The 16,363-nt window shown below is 47.5% G+C and overlaps 1 protein-coding gene across 8 annotated transcripts in view; it reads right to left on the reverse strand.

The window, feature by feature from the left end:
• Positions 1 to 16,363, reverse strand: part of Atp2b4 (ATPase plasma membrane Ca2+ transporting 4) — a 96,880-nt gene that overhangs the window by 11,632 nt on the left and 68,885 nt on the right. For all 8 annotated transcript variants that reach the window (XM_029477631.2, XM_021168876.3, XM_029477607.2 and 5 more), the window contains 10 exons: positions 15,562 to 15,803; positions 14,909 to 15,140; positions 13,890 to 14,069; positions 12,926 to 13,013; positions 11,584 to 11,690; positions 4,797 to 4,988; positions 4,177 to 4,390; positions 3,281 to 3,492; positions 2,065 to 2,172; positions 623 to 799 (listed from right to left, as the gene is read on the reverse strand). In XM_029477631.2, coding sequence (XP_029333491.1) covers positions 623 to 799; positions 2,065 to 2,172; positions 3,281 to 3,492; positions 4,177 to 4,390; positions 4,797 to 4,988; positions 11,584 to 11,690; positions 12,926 to 13,013; positions 13,890 to 14,069; positions 14,909 to 15,140; positions 15,562 to 15,803 — 1,752 coding nt within the window. The remainder of the gene's footprint in view (positions 1 to 622; positions 800 to 2,064; positions 2,173 to 3,280; positions 3,493 to 4,176; positions 4,391 to 4,796; positions 4,989 to 11,583; positions 11,691 to 12,925; positions 13,014 to 13,889; positions 14,070 to 14,908; positions 15,141 to 15,561; positions 15,804 to 16,363) is intronic.

A 16,363-nucleotide genomic window follows, 5' to 3' on the forward strand; every position in this document is an offset into this window, starting at 1 on the left:
TTTGGGAAGCAAGTCTGAATTCTTCCAAAGATATCAGGCACAGAGAGACTGCTGCTTATAGCTACTTAATCATCAGATGCCCCAGAGAGGCCTTGCATCAAGGGAGAACAATGGAAGAAGGTGAGCTTCTTTAACAAAGACCTCCCCAGATAACAGCTCTCACTGCGGACAGCAGCTTGACCTTCAGGGAAGCTGGCTTTTCCTACCAGTGTTATAAAATCAGGGCTCTTAGTTCTTCCTTCAGGGCAGGGAAGGGACTACACAGTCCCTATCTTGGGGTCGGCGGCTGGTACTGGAATAGACCTTATGTGGGAAGACAGCTCCACTGACAAACCTGGGGTGGGGGTGGGGATGGGTTGAAGGGCTAACCACAGCTGAGGAACTCGGGGAACGTGGTCCAGTCTGTTGGCCCATGGTCCAGTCTGCCGACTAGTCCCTCCTAGAGGAATCCCCCAGAGACCTCTGGCCCTGTTGGCCCTGAAGTTAAGGAACACGGGCTGCGCTTGAACAGTGAGCCTTATGAAAGGGGTAAAGGTGTTGACCGCCAGGAATTACTGCCCTCCTACCCTTTTCCAGGATGGGGAGACTTCTCCCAGGGTAAGGACAAGCCACCACAGAGTACCTGAGTCTGAATCCGGTTCAGGCCACGGACCCAGAGGATCTGGCCTCGGCGAAGTTCCATCTCGGCAAGGTCAATCTCCTCCATTCCCTCAGTATCCCTGCTGATGTCGTCTTTGTCACTGCCGTGGCCAGCCTCCTTCAGGAACTTCAGAGACTTGGTAGGTATTGCAGAGATGACCTGAGAGCAGTCACAGCCAAAGGGGACAACAGCCACATTGGAGAAGAAAAGATGTTAGCTGGCCTGAGCCAGGCCCTTGGGAGGCTCCTAAGCCTCATACCTTTCCCACCTGGGCAGCACCAAGAAACACTAAGCTGCCCAGGAGATGAACCTATTGTTCCAGTTGATTGCTCTTGGGAAGGTGCCAGCATTTGTGGACACACAGAAGGGGACTTGATTCCTGTAATCTCCCAGCCACTTCATTACACTCACACTCTGTCTCCATCTTGACTCTTCCTTCCCAGTGGGATCTTTGTCTTTTTTAAGACAACTGAACAGAGCTATAAAGCAGGCACACATCAGGAAGATGGGGCCAAGGGCAAATCGAGCTGGGAGAGAGATGTGTTGTACATGTGGGGTGGAGGGACTGAGACACGGATTGGAACACAATTAGCTAAACTGACTTTCATCCCTTCCTTAATCCCGCTTTTAGCTTGGGAAGCGGCACTAGGGGATTCTCAGTATAGACTTGAGTTCTGCGGAGAACAGCCCAGGCCAGAACTAAGCATGGTATTAAGGGAAGGATGAAACTCAAAGGTACGATGACATTGTCACAATTAATATTAACACTCACTGAGTACTTATACCAGGTACTGTCATGTTTTTGGTTCAATAATAGTTCACTAGTTAACAAGGAATGATCACTCTGCTATCCTATGTGGAGATCCCTAATAAATGGACTGGCTAAGGAACTTGCCCATGGCTACTAAAGTCTGTGAAGAGAAGAAGGCTGATTCCAGCCCAGTGGCTGGCTTCCAGAGGCTGTGCTGATCTGAGTGTCACCCTCCTCTCTGGAGCATCTGTAGGACTGATTTATCTCACGTGGGAGCTGGGCATTCAACCAGCCACCATGAAGCAGAGAAGAGGGAAAGCTCTGAACTACAGCAGCACCACAGCAGTGGAGTAGCCCTGGGTCAGACTGTGGCATCGTTAGCACGATGTTTGCTTTGCATTTTGCTTTTTTTTTTTTTTAAAAGATCCTTAGGTTTATTTTTTAATGGAAAATTTCCACTTTTGTTTCAAAATGCTTTTTTTTTTTTCAGTCTCTAGGAATGGGGGGCAGAGAACCTAAGTTCTGAAGTGAAGGCAATGGTTACTCCAGCCTGGCACCCCAAGACAGAAGGAACTTGAAACTGTGATGGAGGGAAGGGGGAAGGTTGGGTCAGGTGAAACAAGGAGCTGGGGTCTGCAGCCTTAGGGATCTGTAGAGGGCACCACACACTCACCTGACCCCACAAAAGTTCTCCAATCCCTATAAAGAGACACCACATCCACTGCTCCATGGTCAGGCTTGTGCAGCTGAAGGGCTTCCCTCCCAGTTCCACAATCATGATCTGAAACACAGCAAAGCACGGCCTGCCACGGGGAGGCCAAGACCTCCAGGGTGGCTAGGGCCACAGCGCCCCCTGCAGGGCCCTTGGGGCTCGAGTCCTAATGGAACAGGAAAGAACTGCAGACGTGGAGAAGGGCAACAGCTACAATTTTCATAGAACACTTCAAATGGGAATCATGGGATAGATGGCTATGAGTATCGTGACAGCGATTAATATATGGCCTGGCAGGAATAGAGAAAGTTGGAGGCTTCCTGTGATGTAGGCTAGTGTGTGACAGAGAGAAGGCACTGCAGAAGAGGAACGTGTGTGTGTGTGTGTGTGTGTGCATGTGTGTGTCAATGTGTGGGTCTGTACCCTAATCCATGTACCACAGAAGACAGAAGAGAGTGTCAGATCCTCTGGAGGTAGCATTACAGGTGATCAGGAGTCGAGTGATGTCGAATGCTGGAATTTAAACTCTGGCCCCCTCTTAACTGCTGCTGTCTCCAGCTCCAAGAAGATGTTCTTCGGTTGTGTGGCCTTCCCATAATCCTTTGTAGCCAAGTATCTTAGTGAACCTCTAACTAGGTTCACTAGTCAGAACTGGGACAAGAAGGAAAGACCCCATCTTCCCACTACCAGGCAACTGTGCTCTTGATCCTCGTTTTCATACCAGGAGCCCAGGCAGGGTTATCCCGGCAGCTATGTACGTACCAACCCATCACTCCTCTGTGAATCGTGCAGCATTTCCAATCATAAACTCACTCAGAACAAAAGGGCCAGGGTGGGGACTGGGAGCCTACACTACCTATACACATGCCATTTTATGTGTGCTGGCATGGGAAGGAGGTCACTATATGGAACTTCTGCACATTTAGAAAGGTCATGAAAGAATTCTCTAAGTCATACTTGCAGGGGACATGCTCCCTTGCCTTGGAGCACCTGAGTGGGCTCAGTTCTAAAAACGGGGTACCCAGGAAAGCCAACTGGGACCCCCAAGGTGTTTACTCTTAGCCTTGGTCCTCGTAACTCCCTCTCCTAACCTTGCGCACATAGAGAGATTCCTAGCTCCCAAGCTTCTGCCCTCTGTCTCCCAGCACCGCTATCCCAAGCCCAGACAGAATCTTACCTGGCAGAAGAATGTGCCTAAAACTACAGAGCAGAAAATGATGTTGCGGTAGATGCCTGCAAACACATTCTTCTCACCGTGGATCTTCCGAGCGTTGATTTCGTTGAAGAGTTGCATCAGCACAAACGTGTTGAAAACAATGGTGTAGTGCTGGCTGGGGGGTGAATTGAGAGGTGCCTTCCTCCCACTGTCAATGTCGAACAGTCGGTCGCCTGGTAGGGCAGGACAATTATTAGAGGATGACTGTGGTCTCAGTGAGGGTTCTGGTTGAGACAGAACAGCCATCCTGACGGCTTATGGCCATTACAAAGACCATTCGAATTGGGCCATTTCTGAGTTATATCAGTTATTGAACGTTTTGTTTGTTTGTTTGTTTAAAGATAAAACAGTTAAAAGATTATTTTAGATTCTTTTTTGTTTTGTTTTATGTGTATGAGTGTTTTGTCTGCATGCATGCCCATGCTGCTGGAGGTCAGAAGGGGACATCAGATCCCCTGGGGCTGGATTTACAGATGGTTGTGAACCACCACGTGGGTGCTGAGAGCCGATCCTGGGTCCTCTGCAAGAGCAACAAGTGCTTTTAATTGCAGACTTGTTTCTCCAGCCCCACTCAATGGGATATTTTAAATGTTGGCTCTCGTCTCAACTTCTCTGATTTTTGTCTGTCAGTTGGCATCAGTCCCGTTTGTGCCCCTGTGGTGTGGCATGATGGAAAGCTATGTGTACCATGTCTATGTGCTGAGAACACACAGGCAGCACTCACTGGCAAAGCTGCTAGTGTGCCTGTATGTCTGTACTTCACCAGCTACTGTGCTCCTGTCTCTTCTCAACCATTCTCTGCGACTAACTAAATCTAGCACCCAATAGCTGCCTTCCCTTTCCCAGCTGTGGCTCACCAGCAAAGACGAGGAGGAAGACGATTAGGAGCTGATACACGGCATGGCCCAAGATGTTCTTCATCATAGTGCGGGAGATCAGAGGCTTGTTTCGCCCATAGGGGCGCCGCCTCAACAGAGACTCGGTGGGGGGCTCTGTGGCCAGGGCCAGGGAAGCAAACGTGTCCATAATCAGGTTAACCCACAACATCTGCACCGCTTTCAGTGGGGAATCCTGGTAGGAAGAAGAAGAACCAGGTTGTTCAGCTTGTTCCAGAAACCAAGCCCGCATCACTTTCCACTGACATCCTTCTGTTGACTTGGCCTAGCTCCCACTACCCAGTAGACCGTGAATTTGGGGTCATAACATCTGACTTGCAAGCTTGCTTTGAAAAGACATTAATCCACACAAGCGTGCTTCATAGTTGCTGACCAAAAAAAAAAAAAAAAAAAAAAAAAGCTAAATTAATGCTGGGTAGATATCTTCATGCTCAACAAGCAGGTAGAGACTAAACCTGGTAGAGATAACTGAGCAGCACTGGGAAACCCTTGTCTTGACTCCTGAGTAGATACGCTGTTCCCCCCCTCCCCTCCCCTGAGAACAGCCCTCGAGCCACCCTGCCGTCCAAGCCCCGCCCAACCTGAGTGATGCAGGCTCCAGTGAAAGCCACAATCACGGCCACCACATTGACAGTGAGCTGGAACTGCAGGAACTTGGAAATGCTGTCATACACGTTCCGTCCCCACATCACTGCCTTCACAATGCTGGTGAAGTTGTCATCGGTCAGGATGATGTCTGACGCCTCCTTAGCCACATCTGTGCCTGCGATGCCCTGGGGTGGAGAGGAAGGCGGGCGGGAAGCAGTTAAGGGCATGTAGCACAATCTGAACCCAGGGCCTAAGAACCCAGGAGCCTCAGAACCAGGTGCAGGCATGGAGGGCATTGAAGCCACAACAGAAAACAACCGCCCTCCCCACCTTGCTTCCCTGCCACTTTGCAGGAAAGACTCTATAAGTGATCAGGAGATGGGCCGACATCCTCTAGCCCCTCTCAGAGTCTCTTGCAAGGTCAATTCACTAGGTGGCCAAGGCTGGCCTCAGATTCCTGATTTTCCTGTCTCTACTTCCCAAGTGCTGGTGCACATCACCGTATACAGCCTCGATCTGTTTCTATTATACATTGTGCAACCTCTAACCCACAGGGGCTTATTATTCTTGTAAAGTCTTTAAACTTTTTTAGATTTTTATTTATGAGTCTCAATGCATACGCGCCCATGTGTACAGGCACCCGCAGAGGCTAGAGTAGGGTACTGGATCCTCTGAATAAGGAATTATAGGTAGGTGTGAGCCATTGCTCTTAACTGTGGAACCATCTCTCTAGCCCCAGGAGACTTCTTCTTTATTCTGGTGTGTAGTATATTATTCTGTTTGCCTAATAATATTATTTTACTATCTAGATTGAAGCAAATGAAGACTATCTAGATTACAAGTATATAATGCGGTTTTCCTATCAAAAAGTTCCGCCGGACGGTGGTGGCACACACCTTTAATCCCAGCACTTGGGAGGCAGAGGCAGGCAGATTTCTGAGTTCGAGGCCAGCCTGGTCTACAGAGTGAGTTCCAGGACAGCCAGGGCTATAGAGAGAAACCCTGTCTTGAAAAAACCAAAACCAAACCAGAACAAAACAAAAAAATAAAACGTTCTGCAGCGCAGGGCATGGTAGCTTGTCTATAATGCCGAGGCAGGAGGTTAGGCTAGGCGATCCTGTCCCTTCCCCTAAACTTCAATAAAGCCACATGCTGCCGTCATCTGTGCAGCATCTGTGCAGCATCTGTGCACTGTGAAAAGAAACAAGACGAGAGATGTGCTTGTGTCTGCTCACTACTATGACATAATCTTCAGGCTACACTGTTAACTGAAGAGAAGAGAGCTGGGAAAGAACATATAGATGTTACCTACCATTAACCTAGGAGGACTGAGTACATTGTATCATATATTATACTAATAAAAAAAGATTTGTTTTTATTTTGTGTGTATGGGTGCTTTGCCTGCATGTCTGTGCCCCAGGCACCTGTAGAGACCAGAAGCGGGCATCAGGGCCCCTGGAACTGGAGGTATGGATGGTTGTTAACTCTCACCTTGGGTGCTGGAACCCAAGTCTGGGTCCTCTGGACCAGCGGCCAGTGCTATTAGCTGCTAAGCCATCTCTCTGGCTCCTATGTGACTGTTTTCTATTTATTTATGTTTGCTTTTGTTTCTTGGTTTTTGAGACAGGGTTTCTCTGTGTAGCCCTGGCTGTCCTGGAACTCACTCTGTAGACAAGAGAGGCTGGCCTCGAACTCACAGACATCCACCTGCCTCTGCCTCCTGACTGCTGGAATTAAAGGCACGCACCACCACTGCCTGGCTCAGTCCTTACTTTTAATTTAAAAAGTTAAATGATTTCATTCTATGTGCATGGGTGTTTCACCTGCAAGTATGTCTGTGCACCAAGAGCAGGCTTGCTGCTCCCAGAAGCCAGAAGAGGCCATTAGATCCCATGGAAATGGAGTCACAGGCAGCTGTGAGCCACCATGTGGGTGCTGGGAATAGAACCTTGGTCCTCAGGAAAAGGAGCCCAAGTTCTTAGTCTCTAAACATTTTTCCAGCCTCTATTTTTTAATTTAAAATTATGTGTTTTTAGTAATTTGATGATGCATTCCTTGTAAGATATAGCTACAGATAAAAAACAATAAGAATAATATGTATATGTACATGTACAGAATCACCAAACAATAACTAATTTAAAAAAGATCAATATTTAACTCTGTGTGGTGGTACATGCATATAATTTCAGGACTCGGGAAGCTAAGGACTGTGAGTTTAAGGCTTTTCTAGGCTACATAGTAAGGCTGAGGCCAACCTAGGTTCATAGTGAGATGCTGTCTCAAAATAAATAAAATAATAAGAGAATATTTTTAATAATTATTTCATTATTGTTATTATTTTATAACTATTGCATAGTTTTTAGACAAAGTCAATAATTGCACTAACAGCATTAGAGGTCACAGGTTTTATCTCAAGAACTGCAAATATAAAATTAGGGAAGCTAGACACACAGGAGAGAATTAGAAGCATAGCATTCCAGAATTTTTAAGTGAGAAACATGAAGACCGCCAATTTAGGAAGCATTTCACCTTAAAAACAGGTATAGAAACTCAGCCAGGCCACGAAAGCTCACTTCTTAGCTTTGTTATCCACTCAGTAGCATTTGACACGGTATGTGCTCAGAGGGAAGATGCTCCTCTATGCTCTGATTGTATTCCCTAATATGGCCTGTCACTAAAACGAGGCAGGGCACACTGAGGGAATGCATGATACCAGACCGGAAATAAGAAATAGGCTCAGCCAGGTGGTGGTGGCACATGCCTTTAATCCCAGCAACCCGGGAAGCAGAGACAGGTAGATTTCGGTGAGTCTGAGGCCAGCATGGTCTATAGAGAGTTCCAGGACAGCCAGGCTACACACAGAGAACATGTCTCAATAAAACAAAACAAAACAAAAGAAAACAAAACAAAACACCACCACCACTACCAACAACAATCACAACAACAAGGCTCAACCTCTCTGCAGTGTCTTATCAGGCAAGAAACCAAAAAAAAAAAAAAAAAGCAATAAAAGACACCTCGGGTTACATCAAAAGCTCTCAGAGACACTGAAGGGGTGACTCCTGGCTAATGAGGGATTGGTTTCAGCATCAAGACACTAATAAGAGTAATGGATTGAAGCATATCATATCTATATTCAAGTTTCCCCACTTGGGCTGTAGGTACCTCAGTGACAGAGTTCTTGTCTGACATGCTTGAGGCCCTAGGCTCAATCCCAGTACTGAAAAAAACCCCAACATGTGCTTGTAATAATACCTAAAAACTAACATAAAGCAAGTTATCTTTGGTAAGGAAAGGAAGCGAGTCAGGCATTTAACCTGACTTTCATGTGGGGACCGAAGCACAGAGTGAGGGCCAAGTGAAGGGAAATCTCTTTTTGTGTCAGTAATCAAGTTAATAAGGAAATAAAATCGGGTCACTTCCCAACCCCCAGTAAGATAGAGAATCTGATTGCTTCTAGAACTAATGTATAAAGACCCAAGGGACAAACCAGGCACAGTGGTGTCTACTGTGACTCCAACACTAAGGGGGCCGAGGCAGGATGACTGCCTCAAGTTTGAGGGTAACCTGGGCTGCAGGCTGAGCAGAAGGCCAGATCATGTCACAAAATCCAAATGAAGCATCAAAACAGAACAAAATGAAACAAACAACAAATAAAACACACCAGATGGGGTGTACAGGACACCTTTCATCCCAGCACTTGAGGGAGAGGCAGGCTTGGTCTATATAGCTAGTTTCGGGCCAGTCAGATGCAGAGTGAGACCCTGTCTCACAGGAAGCATTTGGTGTGCAGATTGATCGACTTGAGTTTGCTTCTAGGATCATAGCATCACACAGTGGAAGGAGAAAACCAATTCCTAAAAGTTGTTTTCTGACCTCCACACCCATACCTTGGTGGGTACACAGACACACACACACACACAGACACACACACACACACACACACACACACACACGTATAGGGGAAGATGCAAACAAAACCAAAACCACAAAACCCCACCCCAAATCAAAACCAAATGACCCAACAATATCCAGGAGACTTGATAATACTTTAACACCTTAAAGGAGACTACAAAAATACAATGAACACATTCGTGTTATTCATCTGTGTTGGGACAGTAGTCTGTGTAGACGGAAAACCCAGCTCCTTCAACATGAAATAGCCAGGACAAAAAAGTGTGCAAACCCGCAGCACAGTGGCCTTCAGGCTGCCATCCTTAGAAAGGCCCACTTGCAAGGCTGGCTACTGGGAACTTGGTTCTCAGAGCACTCCTGGTCTGCACTTAACTGAGACAGGGTGGCTCACTCCACCAAGTGTGCCCAGCCTTTTGACACTGTAACAATCTGTCACCTTGACATTCACACTCAAAAATAAGGATGTACTGGAGTTACAACAACAACAACAAACCCATATACACCCCCCCCCACACACACAAAAATCTAATGGTATTTAGAGTTTAGAGTACATTTTACAATTTTGTGTTGGGCCTCACTCATAGCTATCCTTGGCTGCATGCAGCCCACAGACTGCAGCTTTGACACACTTGGTAGACTCTGCTGAAATAGTTTGGCTTCTACTTCCCTTTTGGGAGTCTGGAATTCTGGTATGTGACAGAAAGTTCCCCCAAAGGGCAGTATTGATAACAGCTTTGTGAGCTGAGTGTGATGGGATTCCCAGTTAGAGGCATTGTACACACTGCTGACCTGGTGCAAATATAGAAGAACAGACTCCCACCGGAGCAGTGAGAGCACAAGGAGGCTGGACATGGATTCTTCTGGAATTCTGCCAGTGTCTTTTTCTCTTGTGATCTAACTGTATCCTCAACACACGTCTGTAACAAACGCCAGCCATGTGTATACAGTGCTTAGACCAGGCTGAGTCCTCCTAGTAAATTTGTGAATATGATCACAGTCTTTGGGACATAGGCTAATATAAAAATCAGTGCTTTCTTAAACATTTGGGCACATTAGGACCCTAAACTCCAGGTCTTCTGGTCCAGGAGCCTCGAGTGGTGCCCAAGCGTCTGCATTTCCATAGGTTTCCAGGTAGTGCAGGTGCACTGGGAGTTGAGGTACATTTTTTTAAAATTCATTTTATGTGTATAGTGTTTTGCTTGCATCGATGTATACATACCCGATGCGTGCATGGCGCCTGCCAGCAAAGGGGGTCCGAGCACCTGCGACTGGAGTTATAGATGCTTATGAGTTGTTCTGTGGGAGCTAGAAACTGAACCTTCACCCTCCGTTAGAGTAGACAGTGCTCTTTAACACTGAACTGTCCCTCCATGTCCACACAGGACACACTTTAAGAGCCACTGCTGTGGAGTCGGACTCCAGAGATAACTCAGACATCCATAAGGTGTGGATCCTATTTGGATTCTGACTTCAAACTCAGATATTTGATTGCCTCTGTATCCTGAGAGAGCTGGGATTAAAGGTGTGCACCACCACCGACTGGCTGGAATTGCCAGATTTTATTTTATGAGAAATTCTGTAATAATTTACACATGATTTGTTGATATATATTATTTAGAGAAATAATCAAAAATTTTATGAATACAAATGACAAAATGACTTAGATTGACTACAAAATAATTCAGTTGGATAGGGGAGGCCGGTGGGGGTACTTACTGAGCAGAGAGAGAGAGAGAGAGAGAGAGAGAGAGAGAGAGATCCATTATATAATTCTAACTTCTTAAGCATATTTTTTAAGTTTCTTAGAATTAAAACCGGTTTTGGTTGGTTGGTTGGTTTTAGAGTTCCCTAGGCACTGGAGAAATGGCTGGGTGGTTAAGAACACGCACTGCCTTTCTATAGGATCAGAATTTGATACCTAGCAGTCATGTTGTAGCTCACAACTGTATCTGGCCTTCATGGGTATCTGCATTCTTGTGCATATATTCATAAACAGATGCATAAATATACATGTTATTACAAAAACACTATAACCAACCCCCTTTTAAAAAAAGAGCTCCACAAAGATAGGTTATTTTCTTCCTTTTTGAGATAGAGTCTTGCTGTGTAGCCAAGCTGCTTGTGGGACAGGCTGGTCTTAAACCCAAGATCTTCCTGCCTCTCAACCTCCCAAATGTTGGGATTACAGGTGTGCATCTCCAACCTCTCATTTCTCTCTCTCTCTCTCTCTCTGTCTCTGTCTCTGTCTCTCTCTCTCTCACACACACACACCTTCCTCAATTCCCTTGCACTGCTTAGATTCCGACAACAGTTAGCTGTGGCTGGAGGGCTGGGAGCAATGAGCGCCTTCAGTGTGAGGAGTGCTTTGTATTCGGAAGCTCCAGAATCTGCTGCTGTGCTTGCAACAACCATCAAACCTCCACCGCCACCAGCAAAAGCCTTAAACCAAACCAAACCAAACCAGGCCCCCCAATACTTCTAGTGCCTACCCTACCTTACTGAAGCAAGACATGTCTTTGGAATATTTGACTTTTAAAGGCACTTGCCAAAAGACTCAGATGCGCGTGACCTCCCACGCGAGGAGCACAGCACGGACCATATTCTCTGTGGAAGCTGACTTTTCCATCATTCACCCAGGCAAACAGCATCACCACAGTGCTCTTGTTTTTCCAGGTTAGCCACTCTGTGATTCCCTGAACAACCACTGTCTGGTTTTCACACACACTACTGGCCAGGTTGGTAGGAGACGGGGGGGGGGGTGGGGGTGGAGGTAGGGGCGCAGGGGGAGGAGCACAGACAGGATTCGAAGGCATCGGAAGCAGACACTTGGCTCCTGATGGAGAAGGTGACCCAAGAGGAGCTTACCATAGCAAACCCGACATCTGCTTTCTTTAGAGCAGGTCCATCATTTGTTCCATCACCGGTGACAGCTACTACCTGCCGCTGTTCCCCAGCAGTGCTGTCAATGATACCTGGGAAAAACAGACACACACGACAGTGAACACACACCTGAAGTCATGTGGCAAGTACTGCTTTTCCCAAAAGGGACACCTTTGGTCTTCACCCCTGTCTCTACTATTCTGCCTCTACTCTCTCACCTTCCTTTGTCTCTGCTGCTGGGTCGACAGTAACCACCCACAGGCAATTGATTCACTGAGGTCACTCTGAACTGAGAAAGGTAGCCTTGGTCTTGTGCCTTACACAGTTGCTAGGTAGCTGGGAAAGCATGAGATGGCTTTGACATCTGAGTTCAAGGATACCACTTCAGCCTTACCAGCTAGGGACTAACACTCCTACTGTCAGCTCTAGATAGCTGTGACGGCCTACCCCTTAGTCCTAGTACTTGGGAAGTAAAGGCAGGAGGATCAGGAGTTCAAGGACATCTTCAGCTCTATAGGGAATTTGAGGTCAATCTGGGCTACATGAGAACTGTACTAGCTCCTCTTCCCAGCAAACAGCAACTAAAGAACTCCCAAACCCTACTAAAACTGCAAGCCAAAAAGCTCAACTCTACTTTATCACAAACTTGCCAGGGGCTCAGATGTTTGCCAAACTCAATGTTGTCCCCACTAGCCTGGGACCACTCCTAAGACTCCTTACTGGGGACAGGAAAGTAGTTTGGCTGATGGCTCATTTCATTTTGAGACAAGGTCCCACATAGCTAGGCGGGTCTTGAACTCACTATGTTGCTGAAGATGACCTTGAACTTTGGGTCCTTCTGCCTTTACCTCTTAAATTCTAGGATCACAGGTGTGTCATCATGCCTAACTCTTCAATCGGTATGCCTTTTCTCTTCCTCCTTCCCCTCCCCCTCCCTCCCCCTCCCTTCTCCCCTTTCCCCCTCCCCTTCCTCCCTCTTCCTCCCCCTTCCTTTCTCCCCCTTCCCCTTCCTCCTTCTCTTCCTCCCCCTTCCTTTCTCCCCCTTCCCCTTCCTCCTCCTCCTCCTCCTCCTCCTCCTCCTCTTCTTCTTCTTCTTCTTCTTCTTCTTCTTCTTCTTCTTCTCCTCCTTCTTCTTCTTCCTTCTCCTCCTCCTCCTCCTCTTCTTCTTCTTTGAGAGCAGTGCTGGGACTTGAACTCAGGGCCTTGTGTATACTAAGCAAGCACTCTGCCACTGACTACATCTCCAGCTTGGCCAAGGATGGCTCTTTATCTGACTTTACCCTGGTCTTCCCTCCTTTCTGGCAGGCTATATACAGATGGACCTCACCTTTCACCAATGTGTGCTTGTCCGTGGGAGAAGATCGTGCCAGTACCCGAAGCCTGGGCCAGATCTTGTCCAGCTTTTCTTGTTCAACCTGCCAATACCAGAGGCACCTCTATCAGTCAGACTCAGAGCAGCTTATTCAGGAAAATCTTACCCCTCCACATGACCCCAGCTTCCAAGAGTACTGGAACTTTATAGCCCTGGAGGGACCCTTATCTTACTCTGGCCTCCAGGGAGATGAAAAAGTCAGTATGGCTTCACTGATGGTGAGTGACTAAGCAGGGCTTTATCTCCTTTTCCCTCTCAATTTCCTATATGGAAGCCCATTCTTATTTCTTAGCCTCATTACAGGAGGAGGGTCAACTTAACCCCTGGCTCAGGAGGCTACCACGGAGCTGCTGGGGGCTTAGGTTTGAGTCCATGTAGATCAGGAAAATTTCGTCTATTCTATCCTCATACTGCTTTCAACCACATGCCTGTGTCACCCACAGCCATAAGGAGGTGACATTGGAGGGGTGAGGTAGGGGAAAGCAGCACACAAAGAATTTTTTTTTTTTTTTTTGAGACAGTGTTTCTCTGTGTAGCCTTGGCTGTCCTGGAACTCACTCTGTAGACCAGGCTGGCCTCGAACTCAGAAATCTGCCTGCCTCTGCCTCCCAAGTGCTGGAATTAAAGGCATGCACCACCACTGCCCGGCTAAAAAAATTATTCTTTGAGTTAAAGAAACAGAGAGATAATGAAGTTAGTGATTCTGTCTCCCATTGAGACAAACTGAACAAAGACAAGAGGACACCCCACTCACTGTACGAGCAGCTGTTGGGGAAGGGATGTCTCACGATGGATTGATTTTCATTTAGAAGCCAGCCATGTGCTCCTGCAAGCCCCAGATGCTGCACACTAGACCTAGCTCTTCATGCCCTTGAAAGTCGTGCCCTCCCTCCCCTCCTTGCTCCCTCCACCAACTCACCTCACCCTTCTCATTTCGGATAAGTCTGTTGAATTCTTTGCCTTCCAGGCACAAGAAGTCATCTTTAGGAGTCAGAATGCCACATTTGGTGGCAATGGCCCGGGCTGTGTTGACATTATCACCTGTCACCATTCTCACAGTAATGCCAGCCTGTTTGCATTTGGCAATTGCATTTGGTACCTAAGGGGAGCAAAGAAGAAAAGGAAAACTGGCCGTGAGCTTGGTGATCTATGGCTCTGGCTCAGCTCTCACTCCTGTGGAGACAGAACAGGGGCTCTGTCTGATTGTTCTTTATAGTGCTCAGTGTCCCCTTGCTAATATGTTCAGCTCACAGAGGACATTACATTTCACTCATGATCTCCTAGGTTGAAGGGGAATTTGCTTTGGGAGGCAGATGTGTCTCCTTCTTCAGGGTCCCTGGGAGGTGTGGGCAGCGCCTGGTGATGTGGCCGCTGATCTCCTCCCCAGAAGCAGCTCTATCCACTCTCTGCCCATGTGGTCCAGGCTCCCACCCATGAGCTTACTGAAATGACAGGACACCCTCACCATTTTAGTTTTTGAACTTCCCCTGGCACCTAGAATAGTGTTCTGCACACAGGGACTGCTCAGAAAAGAATATGTCGGTTGAAAGAAGGTAGCTGAAGAGTAAGTAAGCTGTCTTCTGGTTAATTCTGCCCCTGACGATTCCTACTTACCAAGTAATAAGCCCAACAAAATTGTCACTGCCTGCCCCTTGGATAGCATAAACCCTAGGGAAGCTGTCTTCTACTGACTTGGCACTCCACGGCTGATGTGGAAAGGAGGTATTGGAGAGTCATCTGTCTCCGTAAGTGACAAGTAGTTAGGCAACGTGTCTGGGGTCGTGGCTAGGCCAGAAATTCACTCCTGCTTCCTGTGACCCCCGAGGTGGTTCATGTGGTTTACACTGGACTCTGGACCCTAAGCAGTGGTCAGCGGAGAGACAAGCACTTCTGCTTTCTGGCCCTTTCTCTTCACTTCGAAAAACGGGCAGGCCTTACCTCTGGGCGCACAGGATCCTCAATGCCCACCACTGCAATGCAGATCAGCGAAGTGAGAATCTCACTCTCAATGTCCCACGAGGGCTCTGTGTCATCGAAATCTCGGTAAGCTAGGCAGATAGTCCGGAGCCCTTCACTGGCCATGGGCTCAATGACAGTGCGCACCATATTATCTCGGTCCTTACTTCTGAACATTTTGATTTCTCCTTCCTTGTTCAGAATTCGATCACACCTGGGGAGAGAGGCACATGGTCATCGTATGCTCACCAGCTCCTTTGAGCATGGTGACATGGGGCATATCCTGACTACCTCCGTGAACTCACTAGGAAATGGGAGAGTCAGACTGGTCCAGGCTGAATCCTGACTGTGGCACTGTTAGCTGCTCTCTCTATGAGAACATTGTGCAAGGTCACTGTGTTTATTTCCCCTCTGTAAAATGGGTCAAAATGGTACACCACCTTGCCGAGGTGTGAGGGTTTATTAAAGGAGTCAGCAAAGTTCCTAAAAGCAATGATTGTCCTGAGTAAAGGCTCAGATGTCACTACCTGGCTGCAGGGTCACTCATCCTTCAGCCTGCTTTGGCATGGTCCCTCAGACATTCTTGGGAGGGGGTGGGGATCTCAAAGGGGAAAAACAGGAGGAAGGGGGCTCACCTGCGCAGCATTATCTCAGAGGCGCCCTTGCTGAACATGCGGAAGCCCCCTTCTGGCTTCCTGATGACAGTGCTCATGGACTTGCGCACTGAGTTGAAGGTGTACACCTTGAAGAGCTTCTCCTCAGGCACCTCATTGCGAACTGCTTGGTAGTCCTGCTTCAGGTCTATGACAAAGCCCAGCAGGCCACACTCTGTCTTGTTGCCTACTTGTCGGGGTAGGCCTCCCTCCTTTTCTGGAGGCTAAGAGAGAAAAGAAAAACAGAAACAAAAACAGACATAGAATTAATGGGTGAGAGCTCTGGACCAGAGAGAAGACTTGAGCAGGTCAACTTGGTAGGCATACCAGTGCCCACGGGGGAGGCACCATTTGCTGTTCTTTCAAAGGTGACATTGTCTCACAGTCAAACAGGTCCTGGGGACCTTACACCTACTCTATGGTAATGAGGTGTCTCATGTCCTGGAAGTCATATTCTAAAGCACTCCCTGGTTCTGGGAAATGAATAATTAAATGTGGGTTAAGTACAACTCTTCTGTAGACGCTGCCATATGTTTACCCTGAACTGCTTGGTAGTCCTGCTTCAGGTCTATGACAAAGCCCAGCAGCCCACACTCTGTCTTGTTGCCTACTTGTCGGGGTAGGAAACAGAATGCTGGATGGCAGCTCAGACGGGATGAATGATAGAGGGTATGGTGGGTTGAGCCTGCATGGCCCCCACATGCTCATATATTTGAATACTAGGTCCTCAGTTGGCAGAACTGTTTGGGAAGGATTAGGAGGTAAGCCCTTGTTGGAGGAGGTA

Source organism: Mus caroli, unplaced genomic scaffold (genome assembly GCF_978045245.1).
Source record: "Mus caroli unplaced genomic scaffold, Mus_caroli_1 scaffold_1, whole genome shotgun sequence".
NCBI classification, from domain to species: Eukaryota; Metazoa; Chordata; class Mammalia; order Rodentia; family Muridae; genus Mus; species Mus caroli.